The sequence below is a fragment of the Myzus persicae genome, unplaced genomic scaffold (genome assembly GCF_001856785.1).
Source record: "Myzus persicae strain clone G006 unplaced genomic scaffold, MPER_G0061.0, whole genome shotgun sequence".
In the NCBI taxonomy this organism is placed as follows: Eukaryota; Metazoa; Arthropoda; class Insecta; order Hemiptera; family Aphididae; genus Myzus; species Myzus persicae.
In genome coordinates, this window is record NW_019103921.1 from 18,333 (window position 1) to 33,179 (window position 14,847).

Genomic DNA, 14,847 nt, shown 5'->3' on the forward strand with positions numbered 1-14,847 from the left:
TAAATATACGTGATAGCTAGCGATGTCACCGATAACACGAACTTTTTCCATAAATGACGATCAATTCAAATGAGATAATATAATATATTAATATATTATATACATCAGTCTCTCGTGTGGTGTGTGCCGAACGTCGTCGTCGCATTATACACGAAATGTCGAGTCACCAGGGACGTTGTTTTCGTACCAGTGAGTTCGTTGGTTCTTTTTATACTTTTTACATAAGACCTCTCCGCCACTATTGGGCAACCGTTTTTTTGACGGTTCGAATTTCTTTCCTATTTATACAGCACAAATGTCTTGATATTTTCTACAATTTTTATTTTTATGCTTACAAATAAAACAAAAAAAACTGGACTCCAACGGCTCGGACCAAAATAGCGGTGCCGAATCGATATAATATCCATTCAAAGTATTACTTATTGACATAAGACATACCCTGTATCAAGGAAAAAGGAACTGTAAATCTTTTAGATTCTGGGTGGAGCGATGAATGTATTGATATTACAATGAAATGTGTTTTCATATTTATTCATTTATTATAGTTATTTTTTTTTTGTGTCTGTCATCACGATTTCTTGCAGTAAAAGTGCTTCGATTTTTTTCCATAGTAGCTTTTCTGGTAGGAAAATGAATCTAGTTTGTGCTTTTGGGAGGTAAACATTTAAAATTCTCAATAGTTTTCAAAAGCAATAGGAAAAACAAACAACAAATTAAGGAAAACGGGAATTTTGAAAAAATCGTTTTTTTTTTTTATTGATCTAAAATACATCGACAACTAGACAATTAGTATAAGAATTCGTGTTAAGTTATATTGTTAGTATTTACATTTTAATTAAATTAAATTAAATTATACAATTCAGTTTTTTGTAGAAATAAGATTAAGTTTTTTACATCCTGTGGGTTTGGTAAAAGTGCTTGACAGATTTGTTCTGAGATGTGGAATTGGTTTCGATCTGGTTGTATTTGTGACATTTAGTGATGGTGTGGTTGATGGTTAAAGGAACGCTGCATGAGTCACATATATCGGGGGTTCGTCTTTATTCATCAAGTAGCTGTGCGTTTGGTGCGTGTGACCAATTCGGAGGCGGTTTATTATGGTTTCTTATTTTCTACTGAGTTCGGGATTTTTCCATATGTCTATATTATTTTTTATTTTGTGGAGTTTGGTGTTGAGTTTACGCCAGTGAGTGTGCCATTTGTTATTTAAGTGTAGGTTAATTTCGTTCTTTGCATCTGTGAATGTGATAGAATCTATAGTTACGGTTGATGAGGAGACTATTGCAATGTGGGCTTCTTGGTCAGCCCTTTAATTTACGGGAATGCCTATATGTCCCGGAATCCATACAAAATAAATATGTTTATTTTTTTTTCTTGCAAGGAAAGTTTCTTTTTGTATAAGCTTTGTGATATCTGGTTGGTTACGTGTGTTTGTGATGGCGATTAGGTTGATGAGTGAGTAGCTGAGTATTATAAATTTTGTTTGGTGGTTTGCGTATTCTGTGTGGATATATTTTACGGCTTTGTATATTGCCATTGCTTCTTTCGTTGATATTGAGGCTTGAGGTGAAAGTTTGTACGATATTGTTTGATTGTTTATTGTCATTACGAGCCCCACTCCATGATTAGTCTTGGAGGCGTCGGTATATATGTGCACGCTAATACGCTATTAGGATGCTCTTGTAATAAGTTTTTTAGCATGCTTTTGTATATGGAAGGCATGGTGTTTTCTTTTTTAAATTCTGTAAGAGTAAGGTTAACATCGAATGTTATGTTCTATGGGGGAAATTGTATGGTTTTCTTTCTAAAATGTTCTTTATTTTTATATTTTCTTTTTCGGCTTCATGTAGATACGTATTTGTTACTTTGATGGCTAGGTTGTTTATATTTCTTTTGGTTCTGGCACAATAAAGTAGAAGTAGTTTTTCTCTTTTAAGTTTTAAGGTTAGATGGAATTTCATTAACGATGTTCATAATACTCTCAATTGGACTGGATTTAAATCCCCCTATTGATAGTCTTATGGCAGTATTTAATTTGGTTTGTATCATGTTTAAGTGGTTGCTTTTGGCATTTTTAAATAGTATTGAGCCATAGTCTGTTTTAGATCGAATTATGGCTTTATAGATCATTACTAGAGTTGAACTGTCGCATCCCCATGTTGTGTGGGCAATTATTTTGATTATATTGAGTTTTTGAGATATTAAGTCTCGGATATTTTTAGACGAGATAGCCAATTTAGTATGGAGTCGAATGTTATTCCTAGAATTTTAATTTTATTGTGGTGAGGTGTATCTAGATTATCTCATGTTATATTGAAAACTTTTGCTTTTTTTTTGTTTTGTAAAGATGATGTTTTGAGATTTGAGGTTAGAGAATGAGAAGCCAGTTTTTTTTTACCAGACAGTTAAGCTGTTAGCACTTATTTGGAGACTCTTGAACAGTTTTTAGGTTATTACTTTGGTAAAATATGTTAAAGTCATCGGCGAATAAATTAGCTTTTACGGGAACTTTTATTGTTTTAACAACGCCGTTAATGGCCAAGAGAAAAAGTGTAACTGCCAGAGCTGATCTCTGTGGGATGCCATTTTCTTGGTTGAACGTCTTTGATAGGGTATGGGATACATTGACTTGAAATTGTCTTTCTTTTAGGATGTTTATAATATATTTGAACATGTTGCCGTTTGTCAAAATTTTACTCAATAGAGTTAGTATTCTATGTCTATATACAGAATCGTACGACTTTGTAATATCCAGACTGATCATTCCTAGTATTTGTTTGTTTGAATTCATTTTCTATTTCAGTTTTTAATGTAATTAGGTTATCCATTGTTGATCTATTGTGTCGAAAGCCACTTTGCTCTTTGGATAATATTTCGTTTTTTTCTAAAAACCATATTAATCTTATGTTTTATGATCTTTTCCATAATTTTTGTCATTGTATTTAGGAGTGAGATAGGTCTGTATTCTTCAGTAGAATGTTCCTTTTTTCCCTGGTTTGAGAATAGGAATTATTATTCCCTTTTTCCATTCTTTAGGAATTACACCTGAGTGCCATATTATATTGTTGTATATATCCAATAAGAATTTTTTCGCTGTTTTTCCAAGATTTATAATAAAACAATAAGGGATGCTGTCAGGACCGGAGCTTTTGCTTTAACACTTATTAAGTGGAGTTTTCATTTCGTTGAGTGTGTACGGACCGGGAACGTTACATTTTTATAACGTGATGCCCGGTCACCAAAATACTTCGTAGCGCTACACACTGACCGACCTGTGTATATTTGTGTATATATGTATAGCAACTCTAAAAAAGTGGACGGGGTAGGCGAGCAAGACTAGAGAGTGCTAGTGTGTGGTGGACGGTGGTGTGTGTAGATGTGTATATTTGTGGGTGTGTGCTTAAAAACTGCGCAGGGCAATTAAATAAAAGGGTAACATGGTTGCTGGTAAGTGTAGGTTGCTGTATAATGTACAATAAATAATTCACAAAATATAAATGGCCCTTCTTGCCCAACAATAATATGATATGATAATAACAATATACGGCCCTTTTGGCCCAACAATTCGAATATAATAGTGTAAAAATAATATAGATAACAGTAATAATACAAAAAACTGACAATTTGTGGAGCACGGCTGGCCAGCTGCTACCTGTGCCTAAAATAATACAAATTTACGACACACACGACAACAAAAAAAATGATGAAATCAATTTAAAAAAAAAATAAATAAAAAACTTCGGCGATTAGCGCCAAAGTGAGTATAATAATGAAAGTGGCGATTAGCGCACACACAGGTATAATAATAGTGGTGATTTAATAATATAAAAATACTGACGATATGCACCGGATAATAATAATAATAATAATATATAAGTGGCGATTCGCGCCTTATATAAAAACACTGACGATATGCGCCGGGCTATAATATATGTCGCGTTGACTGTGTGTCACGAACGAACTGGTGGAACGGCGGCCGTGTTAAAATAATAATCACGTAGCCAGTGCGGCGGCATTCGATAACAAGACTTAATTATCTATAATATGTTATATAATTCACACGGCACATTTAAATAGGTACAAAGTAAAAATAATAATAACGTAATATATAATTCACACAACATAATTAAAACTAAAACAAAAACAATAAAAATATAAACAGATAAGTGGAACAGATATGTTGTGTGCGAGTGTGTGGGTAGGTCGGTGGTGGCGGAAACGAAGTGTTATACTGGAATTCAGGACAATTTGATCACTGTTGTTAGGGTTTATTGTTGAGATTATTGGTGAATTTTCAGATGGTATTTTTATTTCATCTATAAATTCTTGTTTGTAAATTGTGTTGCTAAAGTTGGCTTGGAAGTATGAGCCGACTTTTTCAGCGACATCTTCAGTAGAAAAAGTTGTTCCTTGCTCGTCAGATATATCATATATGTATTTCTTGATTTTGCTTTAGGCCTTTCAATGAATGGATTTTGTTCCATATCTCGAATGAGTTAGTTTTGGAGTTGATGCTGGTTGTAAATTCTTTTCACGAGTTTTTTTTTAATTAAAAATTTGGCTTGTGCTTGAAGTTTTTTAAGTTGTATTCAATTTTCTATTGTTTTACTTTTTTTACACGAGTTTACGGCGTTTTTTTTTGTTGGATATTGCTCTATTGATCTCGTTATTCCACCAGAGAATTTTGGGGTTTTTGTTGTGGTTTATTAAGCTACCGATTGATATTTCAGGTGCCGAGGTAATTATGTCGGTTAGTGTTTTGCCTAAGTTTTCGATATTTGGTTGGTCATTGTATTGTATTTTGGTAATTTCTTCTTCTATAATATCATTAAATAATGTCGAGTTTGGTGTTTTTAAATTCCATCTGTGGGTTTTATTCTATTAGTACCTCCTATCCTGGTTATGAAGTTTGTGATTATTGGGAGGTGATCACTAATGTAGCACACTTTCCACTTGAGTCTTTGTGCTAGGGAAGATGTGCACATAGTTAGGTCGATACAGGATAAAGTTCCATTAGCTAGGTTTATGTGGGTGGGAGAAGTTTCGTTTAGAATTACTATATCGTCGTCTTCTAGTAGTTTTTTGATTAAATATGCCTCTATAATCAGTTTTCCGATCCCCACAATGTGCAATCAAAGTCACCTAATAAGATAAATGGCTTAGGGAGTTATTTTGTTATGTTTACAATGTCAGTATTAATTCGATTTTAGTTTGGTTGGATAAGTATAAATTGTATACATTTAATTCCGTTTGATTGAATTGTATTGAAATGGCAATAGCTTCAAGATATGTTTTTAAGTTTATTTGTTTGTTGAGAAAAAAAATTCTTGACATAAATTGCTACTCCTCCGCTGGCTTTTAAACTGTTGGTTCTGTTTTTGGTGAAGCTTGTATAATTCCTTAATGTTTTATGGGTTTGGTCAGTAAAATTAGTTTCTTGTAGGCATATGAGGCGAGGAGAATGCTCTGCTGTTAATATTTTTAATTAATTTGTTTTTTTTTTTTTTGAAAGCTGTTGAGGTTCCATTGTAATATATTTGTGATTTGTATGTGGTTTTTAACTTTTTGGTTTATATTTATTGAAATTTAACGTTTTGGTTGATATTTATTCAGATAATGGCATTAAGAGTTTGACTCTGGTGGAGTTGATTGAAATAGTAGATTTGATAACTTGGTGAATTTAGTTTTTGTAGCTCTGTCGTTTATCTTAGGTCTGACTATTTCGATAGTTTTTAACATTGAAGGTATGTCTACATTAGAGAGAATGTATGTTAATTGATTTGATGGAGACATTTTCTAGTATATGTTTGAATTGGGAAAAGGAGATGTTGATTCCTTCCTTTTCAGAGAAAAGACCATGTATAGATTTAAGGGCATAAACGGCTTTTGTAATAATATTTTCGAGCGAATTGCTTTTTTAAAATTTTTTATTTTGATCCTGACATATTTCCTTATTTATTTTTAATTCAAGCAGTTTATATTCTAGTTTTTTGGTTTGTATGGGTAGCTCAATGTTTGGCAGTGTGTCTGTTTCTTCCGATATTATTGGTGATGAAGGGCAACTTGATGATGGAGGGGATCTTTTGGTTTGTTCATTGGGTAAGCTTGTATTGGTCATTGATTGGCTTAATATATTTGAGTTTTGGATATTTTTAGTTATGGAGTTAGCATTTACTAAGGTTTTATCTTCTCCGTGTGTGGAATTTGTGACCCTGATGTGGGTTTCATCGATTGTTGGTTTTTGTGTATTGTATTTATTAGTGATCATGATATTTGATTCTTTTTTACAATGATTAGATGTGTGGCCCCTTTGTTTACATGAGTAGCAAATGAGAGTGTCATCAGTTAGGAAAATTCTGAAGTCTGTGTTGTAATATTTGATTATTAATGATACCGTTACATTTGCGGGGATATCCCGAGTGCTTCCCGTTTTTAATTTTTAACTTTTTCATAGCCCAAGTGCGTCCGCCATCTTATCGACAAATAATAATGAATAGCCCGAGTGCGTCCTCGGTCCACAGCTGCTATAGGTATCTATTTAAGATATTTAAACACTGGAAACGGTGGGAAATTAATTTTCATTAATCTATTTGGATTACCATTATTCAATCGAGTAGAAGTAGAAAACTGTATTATTGAAGATTTTATATCTATAATGCCAAAACATCAAAAACTTAACGAATTTATGGATAATATTATAGAAAATTATAGAGATTCTGGAGCAAAATTTCCTTTTTCCATGTGGGCCAAAATGAATAATAGTTCTGAAAGGACAACAAATGCTTGTGAAAGCTTTCATTCCAAGTACAACTCGTTATTTTATACACATCACCCGTTCATATACACATTTTTGGAAATATTAAAAAAAAATCAAATCGATACTAAAAAAGCAATCCGAACCGCTACACAAACAACAAAAAAACCAAAACAAAGTACTTGCAAGAAAATATTAAACAATTTAATAATAATGAAATATCAAGATTCGATTTTGTCAAAAGAATGGCATTTAAACACCAGCCTATAATAATATATAATAAAAACAAATAACGTTTTAATAAATTGTACGCTCACCTAAACTTAACGGCGTAAGCTAGTTCTAATAATAATAATAAAAATAATATTTTTGGGGTGTAAGCCAATTCACCTCCTCGTGGTGCACCCTGGGTAATTCTAAATGAACTGGACGCTTTCAGGCTATGTACAAAATATGATCTTTTTTTCTTGGGACGCACTCGGATGATACCTTATTATGGACGCACTAGGAAGATTAAAAAAGGGTCATTTCGGGACGCACTCGGGAAACTCCCACATTTGCTGTGTCTTCAGGGTGTTTATATACCTGTCTCCTAGAACTTCTGATGTGTGTGAGCTCATCTTGGAAACCAGTTTTTAAAAAGGTTATTGTTGATAGTGTCTTAATATTTTCGAATAGTAAGTGGTACAGTGATTACTTCATGTAGTATTATCTAGTGAGCATTAGATATTATAAATCTTTTGGCTGGGTTTACTAGGTGTCGGAATGGAATTTTATTTTCGTTAACTGATGTAAGCTAATAGTTTTGTATCAGTTCGTCAACGGTAAGTTTGTCTCTGAATATATACAAAATCTATTGTTTGATACGCGGGACGCGAAGATGATGTTTTTAGGAGATGTTATTTAGCTAAATGTATTGACATATTCTATTTGTGGTATCTCGTTTATCGCGTTTAGTATAATGGCTTGTTCTTTTTTTGGAAACATTATGTTGGCCGTTGTTTCTGCTAAGGTTTTTGTGTTGTTTGTTTTTGGAAGTAGTGAGTGTTGAGATAGTTTATGGTTATTCATATTGGATAAAATATCCTTAGACATTTTATCGCTATAATTGGCCGTGGTGAGCCGACTACCGACGTAATTAGGCGTTGCGATTACCAGTAAGATAAGATTACACACCTATTTCGCTGTATATCACGATTTAAGATAGTATGGTTGCCCATCGACTACGGTAAAGTAGCTTATCGAACGATCATCGAAATAAATCTTGCAATCAGCTGTTTTTAAGACTACAGCGCTTTTAGCGGATAAAATAAAGAATATGCAGATTACTTTTACCAATGAGCACAGCTATAGTGTGTTAAATGATTATAATAATTTGCAAATTAATATTTCTCATGAACCAGCGTTATGTTCTAATACCAAATAGATATTTATGTTAATTATACCTACAGTAATAAAATATTATTATCATGCATTTTTCTAAACTTTATTATTTGTGTTCTAGAATATTGTTTGTATTAAAACTATTGTAATTATTTAATTAGTATCCAATCAATGGATACCATTTACAAAAACTTGTGTCATTTAACCATATAGGTACTCTGGTACTCATAATACCAATACCATTTTGTCTATGGTTGGAGCGAGTTATGAGTTTACAACACTATTTTTATCACATGGAGCGCTGCATAGTAAAAAAAATGAGATTCACCGTACTGGCTTTCTTATCACAATTCGACAGGCAACCATACTATCTTAAATCGTGCTGTAGATTGTTGTGTGCTTGTGTATACTGGTACTGTTATCGGTAGCTAAGAAATACGAACACACGTGTGCTTGGGACAGAGGTCAAACATATACTGAAATCGATTTTTGTTTTTAGTGTAATTCTAACAAAAATGACTGTAGATACATAACATTTTCACTGAATATTTGTGTAAGCATCTATTTTTCACCATAACATTTCCAAAATAATTTGATTTGTTTTGAAATATTTATAGGCATATGAAATTTTCGATTATTATTTTTATCAGCATTTTTTTTTATAAGCATTTAATTAAAGTTCAAATTTTGACAATATTTATCAAATTGAAAATTGAAAATAATTTTGTAGTTAAAAATGTATACAATTTTCAATTTTTAAATCTAAGGATTGGAAATTTAAAACAAGGTTTCACTTAAGTAGTTTTTTTCATAACCAATAAATCTAAACAATATATGAATACAATTTTTTTTACAGGCATTTTAAGTTCAAATTTCGACAAAATTTCATATTAACACAAAGAATAACGTTTATCATTTTGTGATTAGGTATATCTTTCGTTTCCGAAACAGCCTAATTTTACATAGGTATATTTAAATTTTTCCAGCATCACTGATAATTTAAGAATCATATTAATTCATTCGACTTACTGGTTACCATATTATTAATAAGTAATAGCAAGATAAAATATCCTAAATTGACATACCCTCTCCGCTAAGAATCGTTTTTCGTATACAATGATTTGACATCATTGAATTCAAATTTGATACCTTGCATCCATTACAGTGACATCCACTTTTTTAATATTTGAAAAACTAAACGTCATATTAAAATTATGATATTTGCATCGTCTTAAACACATAAAGCCACACATTTATACGTAAATTAGATTTCAAAAATACAATATTTAGGTTGGTAAATCGTTGTGTGAAGTAAAACACTTTTACACGTATAAGCTATGCAATTACTTTTTTAGTAATAATTATTGGTCGCAACTCGCAATGACTGATGTTGAATGACAACAACTTTAATAATAATATTATCAATTAATATTTTAATGTAATTTAATATAATCTATTATTTCAAAAATAGTCAGGCACCACTAGAATTTTTTTCCAGGGGAGGCAGAGTGGAGCAAATATTTTTTTACATGGGCTAAAATTGTTTCAACAAATGCTGAGGTTATTTAAATAAAATATAAATATTTTCGTATCATATAACATAATATAGCTATTAGCTATATAGTACATACGTTTTATATTGTATGCTCTAAACGTATAAACAGATAATATATACAAACTTTTGAATAGTTAAAAATGTTTTAAGAATAATGTCAAACATTTTTTTTGTACCTTATGTAATATGTAAGAAAATGTTTAATCACAGACCTTCCAACAACTATTTTCATAATGATAACACGATATACAAAAATGATAATTTCTTTATGACTTTAATATTTGTGAATAAATAATTATGTTTCTTTTACTTACCTACATTTCATAAATATAAATTTAAATTTAAAGGATGTGTTTAGTAATGAACAATTGATATCTAATTTTAATATTATCATTTATTTCCTACCTATTTAAAAATAGACTATAAGACGGGCGTTGCATATTGACGCATTGATACGCTGCGTCGCACGACCGTATAAAATATTAATATTATTACATATTTATACCAGTTTTTATAACGACAAAAACTTAATGCACAAGTTTTCGAAAATACAATAGTATTTCATAAACTAAAAAGGAATATTTCATAAATTCTTTGATGTGGCTCTTATTTAAAAATAATGTATTATGACTTAATGACTTTATTATATCGTACATATTTTTCAGTGGGGGGAGACTGGTGAGGGGGCTGATCTGTTTTCTGGGGGGGGGGGCTAGAGCCCCACCTTGCCACCCCTTGGCGCCGTGCCTGCCTGGAAATGGAGAATGTTTTAAATAATTTGTGTTGTGTGATGGTAACTAGAACATGGAGGTTGAACGGTTATTATAAGCTGAGCACGAGACGCAATTTAGTAAATAAGGGGCATCAATTTTGTTATTGATTAATTTGTGAATAAAAGAAATATCTCTAGTAACTAGAGTAGGGAGGTTAAGAAGGAGTCTCATTAGAGTAAAGTGATGTTGATCAATAGTTATTTTGAATTTAAAAGCTATAACTTTTAAAAAACGGTATTGAATTCTTTCGATAAAATTTATATTAGATTTGGTATAGGGACTCCAAATGGTTAATCCACATTCTACGATTGATCTAATGTTAATTAGACTGCACGTTAGTGCAGTAAAGTAATTTCAAAGAATCCAAATCTTTAAATTCGGATGAATGGAGTTTTACAAAGCCGTAATGATTTTTTTTGTAATGATTTTTTTACCACGTATTCGACATGATCCTGGAAACTAAGATTGTAGGTTAGGATTATACTCAGGTCTTTTATGGATGACACTGAATTAAGTTTGTTATTATTTATGTAATAAGTAAATTATATATGCTCACGGGACCTGTAAAAACACATGGAATGGCACTTATATGTGTTTTTAAGATCATTTCCCAAACCTGGCACCACTTTGATAATATGTTAGTGCCTCTTGAAGAATTAAACAGTCATTGATTGAGGGAATACGAGAATACATTTTTGAATCGTCTGCAAATAATGCGTGCATTAGAGTTGATTTTACGTTCAATCGAGTCAAAAACGGCAATCTTTATTCCTGCAAATGATGCGAAATATTCAAATCTACACCTACGCCGTTATGGTAAAGTACCTACCTACCGTATACACGATAATATAATAATAATAATGACAAACAATAACCCTTCCTGTTCATATCCAGTAAATTTTATGTCGCTGAATTAATTTTTCAGATTAAGATTACAAATTATTGTTTTTGGTTGAATATTATGATGACATACACATTGATACGCATGCACATATCATATCAACGCACACACCCATGGTGAAATTCGAGTACTTGTCGTGTGCGCAATACAAAATATTTTCTTATAATGCGCATCCGTTAATGTAAAATGTTATTATATTAAAATTATAATAATAATATGCATATACTTATTATATACTTCCTATACCTAGGTATATAAAGTTTGCTACATGCAAGGTAAAGTTGAGACTTTTTGCAGTTATTATGCCATCCAGCCTCCTGTAATATACCATACTGAATAATAGTTATGAATATGGTTTCTTTTTTAGCACTATTTTTTAAGTACGATATTTACCATACACATACTACATACGTGTATTGTAATTGTTTGGTGTAGCTAACCTTATTAACAATGTTAATTAATTATTTTATACTATTTTCGTATGCGATAAACCAATTACCAGTCGGGCAGTCCATCATTCAACTATTCAAGTATACTATTATAGTACATAATATAAGTAGATGTTTTCCACAATTTTCATTAACGATAACACGACAAATAAAATATCAATAATGAGCTTTATAGTACATAATAANATCAAAAATCGTTATCACTTCCTACATTTTTGTTTTTTAACTACCCATGACGTCAACAGGAGTGACTTCTAAAAGTAATTTCAACGACATTGACGCCTGCATCGCCGAGTCTCACAAGCTCCCGAGTTTCACGACAGTGAGTTTCACAAGCAGCTAATAATAATAATAAAATAATAACATAATAATAATAACCCTCATAATAACAACATCGATAACGGAAAAAATAATATTGCTCTTTTATTTTATAACGATTATAATTTATGAACCGGTTTGAAGTTCGAAAATTTAAATCGAACTCAGGTGATGGTTCAAGTTCGAAAGTGAAACACTATTGTTTTAAAAAATTAATCCAAACCGAGCTATGACATAAGTTCAAAATTCTATAAATAATCGGAACTTTGAACAAAAAATTGTCAAACACCTCAAACATTTTGAACAAAAGATGTCTCCAGTGTTTATTTTTAAATTTGTATTTTGTCTATATTACTCTATTTAATCGACAAAAAATACATACATATTTCATACTTGCTTATTATTTTTGAAGTGCAATAATTGAATGTTCGTTCTAGTTGAATCATTGATATTTTTTGTTAACTTAAAATTACAAATATAGAATTATAATTATAATGTATTGTTCAGACAGTTATTATTCACTGTAGGTACTATTGAATAATATAGTTATATTTTTTTTTATTGATCTTAAGCTTCGGCAACTGAGGCCATTAGCTGTAGTAGGTATTGTAGGATTGTATTGTAGGTTTGTATTGTATATTTTGGGACGGTAGGGGGGAACAAGTGTGTGTTTGTTTTTGGCAGAATTTCGAATAGGGCACCAGTAGGTTTCTGCCATGCCCCCAGGCGCGGATCCAAGGGGGGCGAAGGGGGCGTACTCCCCCCCAAAAATCCCTAAAAAAGGTTTGAATTAGGTACTCGTATATAATTTATTTGGTTTTCAATTTTTTTTGTGATTCATAACAATTACTAACTAGAGTATTATAAAATTACGAAAAATAAAATAATATAATTTTATACATATTTTTATAGTGTAGTGACTAGTGTGTGTGTTACTACTGTTACTGTGTTAGGTATAGCTAAATTGCGTTCCATCATCGATCGCCGTCAATAACAAACGATAAACAATTTCCGAAGTATCAATACATAATTATATTATTATGGTTATTTCTTATAATAATATCATGAAAATAAAATATGATTAATAAATCAATAACATCGTGTATATGTATACGTATATTGTTATTGTATAGCTTGACCTTTATCTGTATTACCGAGTTGATTGTTATCGTCGATAACTATTTATAAATTAATATTATAATCATCGGTATGACTTGCCGTCGTCGACCATTAATATCGCCTCTGGGGAAAAAAAAACTTCAAAAACATTATAAAGATAAAAAATAATAATTATTGAAAACCGACCGTCGATCGTCAATCGTCGGCCGTCTCACATCATTTGATTTGTAAATAGTGTTATTTTTGTGCATTCGGTATTGCATTAGTGTGGATGTGTAGACTATATCGTGTGTACGCTGCGTAATAGCGTAATGTCTTGTATAATATTATACTAGACGTACTCTGTGTCTCTGTCATATAATAGAACTGTTTTTACTGGAGGATACAATTTTGGTAATTATTTTTCTGTTCAGGTAAAGTGTAAGAGAAAGGAGAAGCGATGCCCAAATTTCAATCATTTTTCTGAATATCCGTGGTTAATTGTTTCTGATTTAAAAAAGGCTTATTTTGTAAATATTGTGTTATTTTCATATCAAACAGTTTAGTAGGTTTCAATAATACAGTGCATGTTAAAAAATTAGTAAAAGAGCCCTTAACTAAGTTTTCCAAGTTGTCAGGTAAAGATGGAATTCTCGAATCTCATGCCTGTACGGACTACCATAAATTAGCATTTCAAAAATGTAAAGATTTCCTTAATGAGTATAAGAATCCTTCTCTTGACATTATAAATATAATGCAAAATAATCGTAAACAGCAAATATTGGATAATAGGGAAAGAGTCGTTCCAATTATTAAAACTATAATTTTTCATGGTAGACAAAACTTTGCATTAAGGGGACATAGAGACGACGGGGATTTGTATAAAATAAATGAATCCGATAGCCTTGTAGCAAATGATGGAAATTTTCGGGCCTTATTACGATTTCGTATGGAAAGTGGAGATACAATTTTAGAAAATCATTTAAAAATGTCGGGTAAAAATGCTACTTATATAAGTAAAACTTCTGCTAACGAACTAATTCAGTGTTGTGGTAAAGAAGTACTTGATATAATATTAAAAATAATTAAACTTGCTAAATTTTATTGTGTAATTTTTGATGGAACAACAGATGTTTCACATACATCACAACTTAGCCTATCAATAAGGTATATTTTTGAAAATATTGTAAGAGAAGATTTTGTAGGATTTGTATATTTACAAAAAATTAATTATTCACAAAGTGATGAGTTCTTAGATTCTGAATTAGATTTTAGTGAAAATTCATCAAACACAAATATAGTTGAGCCAATAATTACAGGTAAAATTCTTGGTTCTACAGTGGTTAAACAATTAAAAATTTAGGATTAGATTTATTATTTTGTGTAGGGATAGGCTGTGACGGATGTAGCGTGAATTTGTCTGTGCTGTGTGGTGCTGCAGCCGAAATTAAAACTGTAGCGAAAAATGCTTTAATTTGCCCGTGCTTAAACCATGCATTAAATAATACTCTATCGAGATCGATTAAAGTTAAAAGTGTGAGAAATTCAATTGGAACAATACAAGAAATTTTAAAAAATTTTAATGCTTCTTCAAAACGCAATTTAATCGTTTAGAT

General features: G+C 31.2%; 1 protein-coding gene across 1 annotated transcript; it reads left to right on the top strand.

The window, feature by feature from the left end:
- The first annotated feature begins 3,437 nt into the window (after nucleotides 1–3,437).
- Nucleotides 3,438–14,845, top strand: LOC111036337. The gene is made up of 7 exons (XM_022318333.1): nucleotides 3,438–3,447; nucleotides 5,614–5,674; nucleotides 5,987–6,179; nucleotides 13,666–13,727; nucleotides 13,793–14,283; nucleotides 14,362–14,550; nucleotides 14,619–14,845. The coding sequence occupies exons 1-7, from the start codon at nucleotides 3,438–3,440 to the stop codon at nucleotides 14,843–14,845; spliced, it is 1,233 nt and encodes a 410-aa protein (XP_022174025.1).
- Nucleotides 14,846–14,847: the final 2 nt, after the last annotated feature.

Coding starts and splice junctions, on each gene's coding strand:
- LOC111036337 (XM_022318333.1), top strand. Junction 13,728..13,792: donor CATTTTTCTGAATATCCGTG/GTTAATTGTTTC, acceptor CATATCAAACAG/TTTAGTAGGTTTCAATAATA. Junction 14,551..14,618: donor AGTTGAGCCAATAATTACAG/GTAAAATTCTTG, acceptor TATTTTGTGTAG/GGATAGGCTGTGACGGATGT.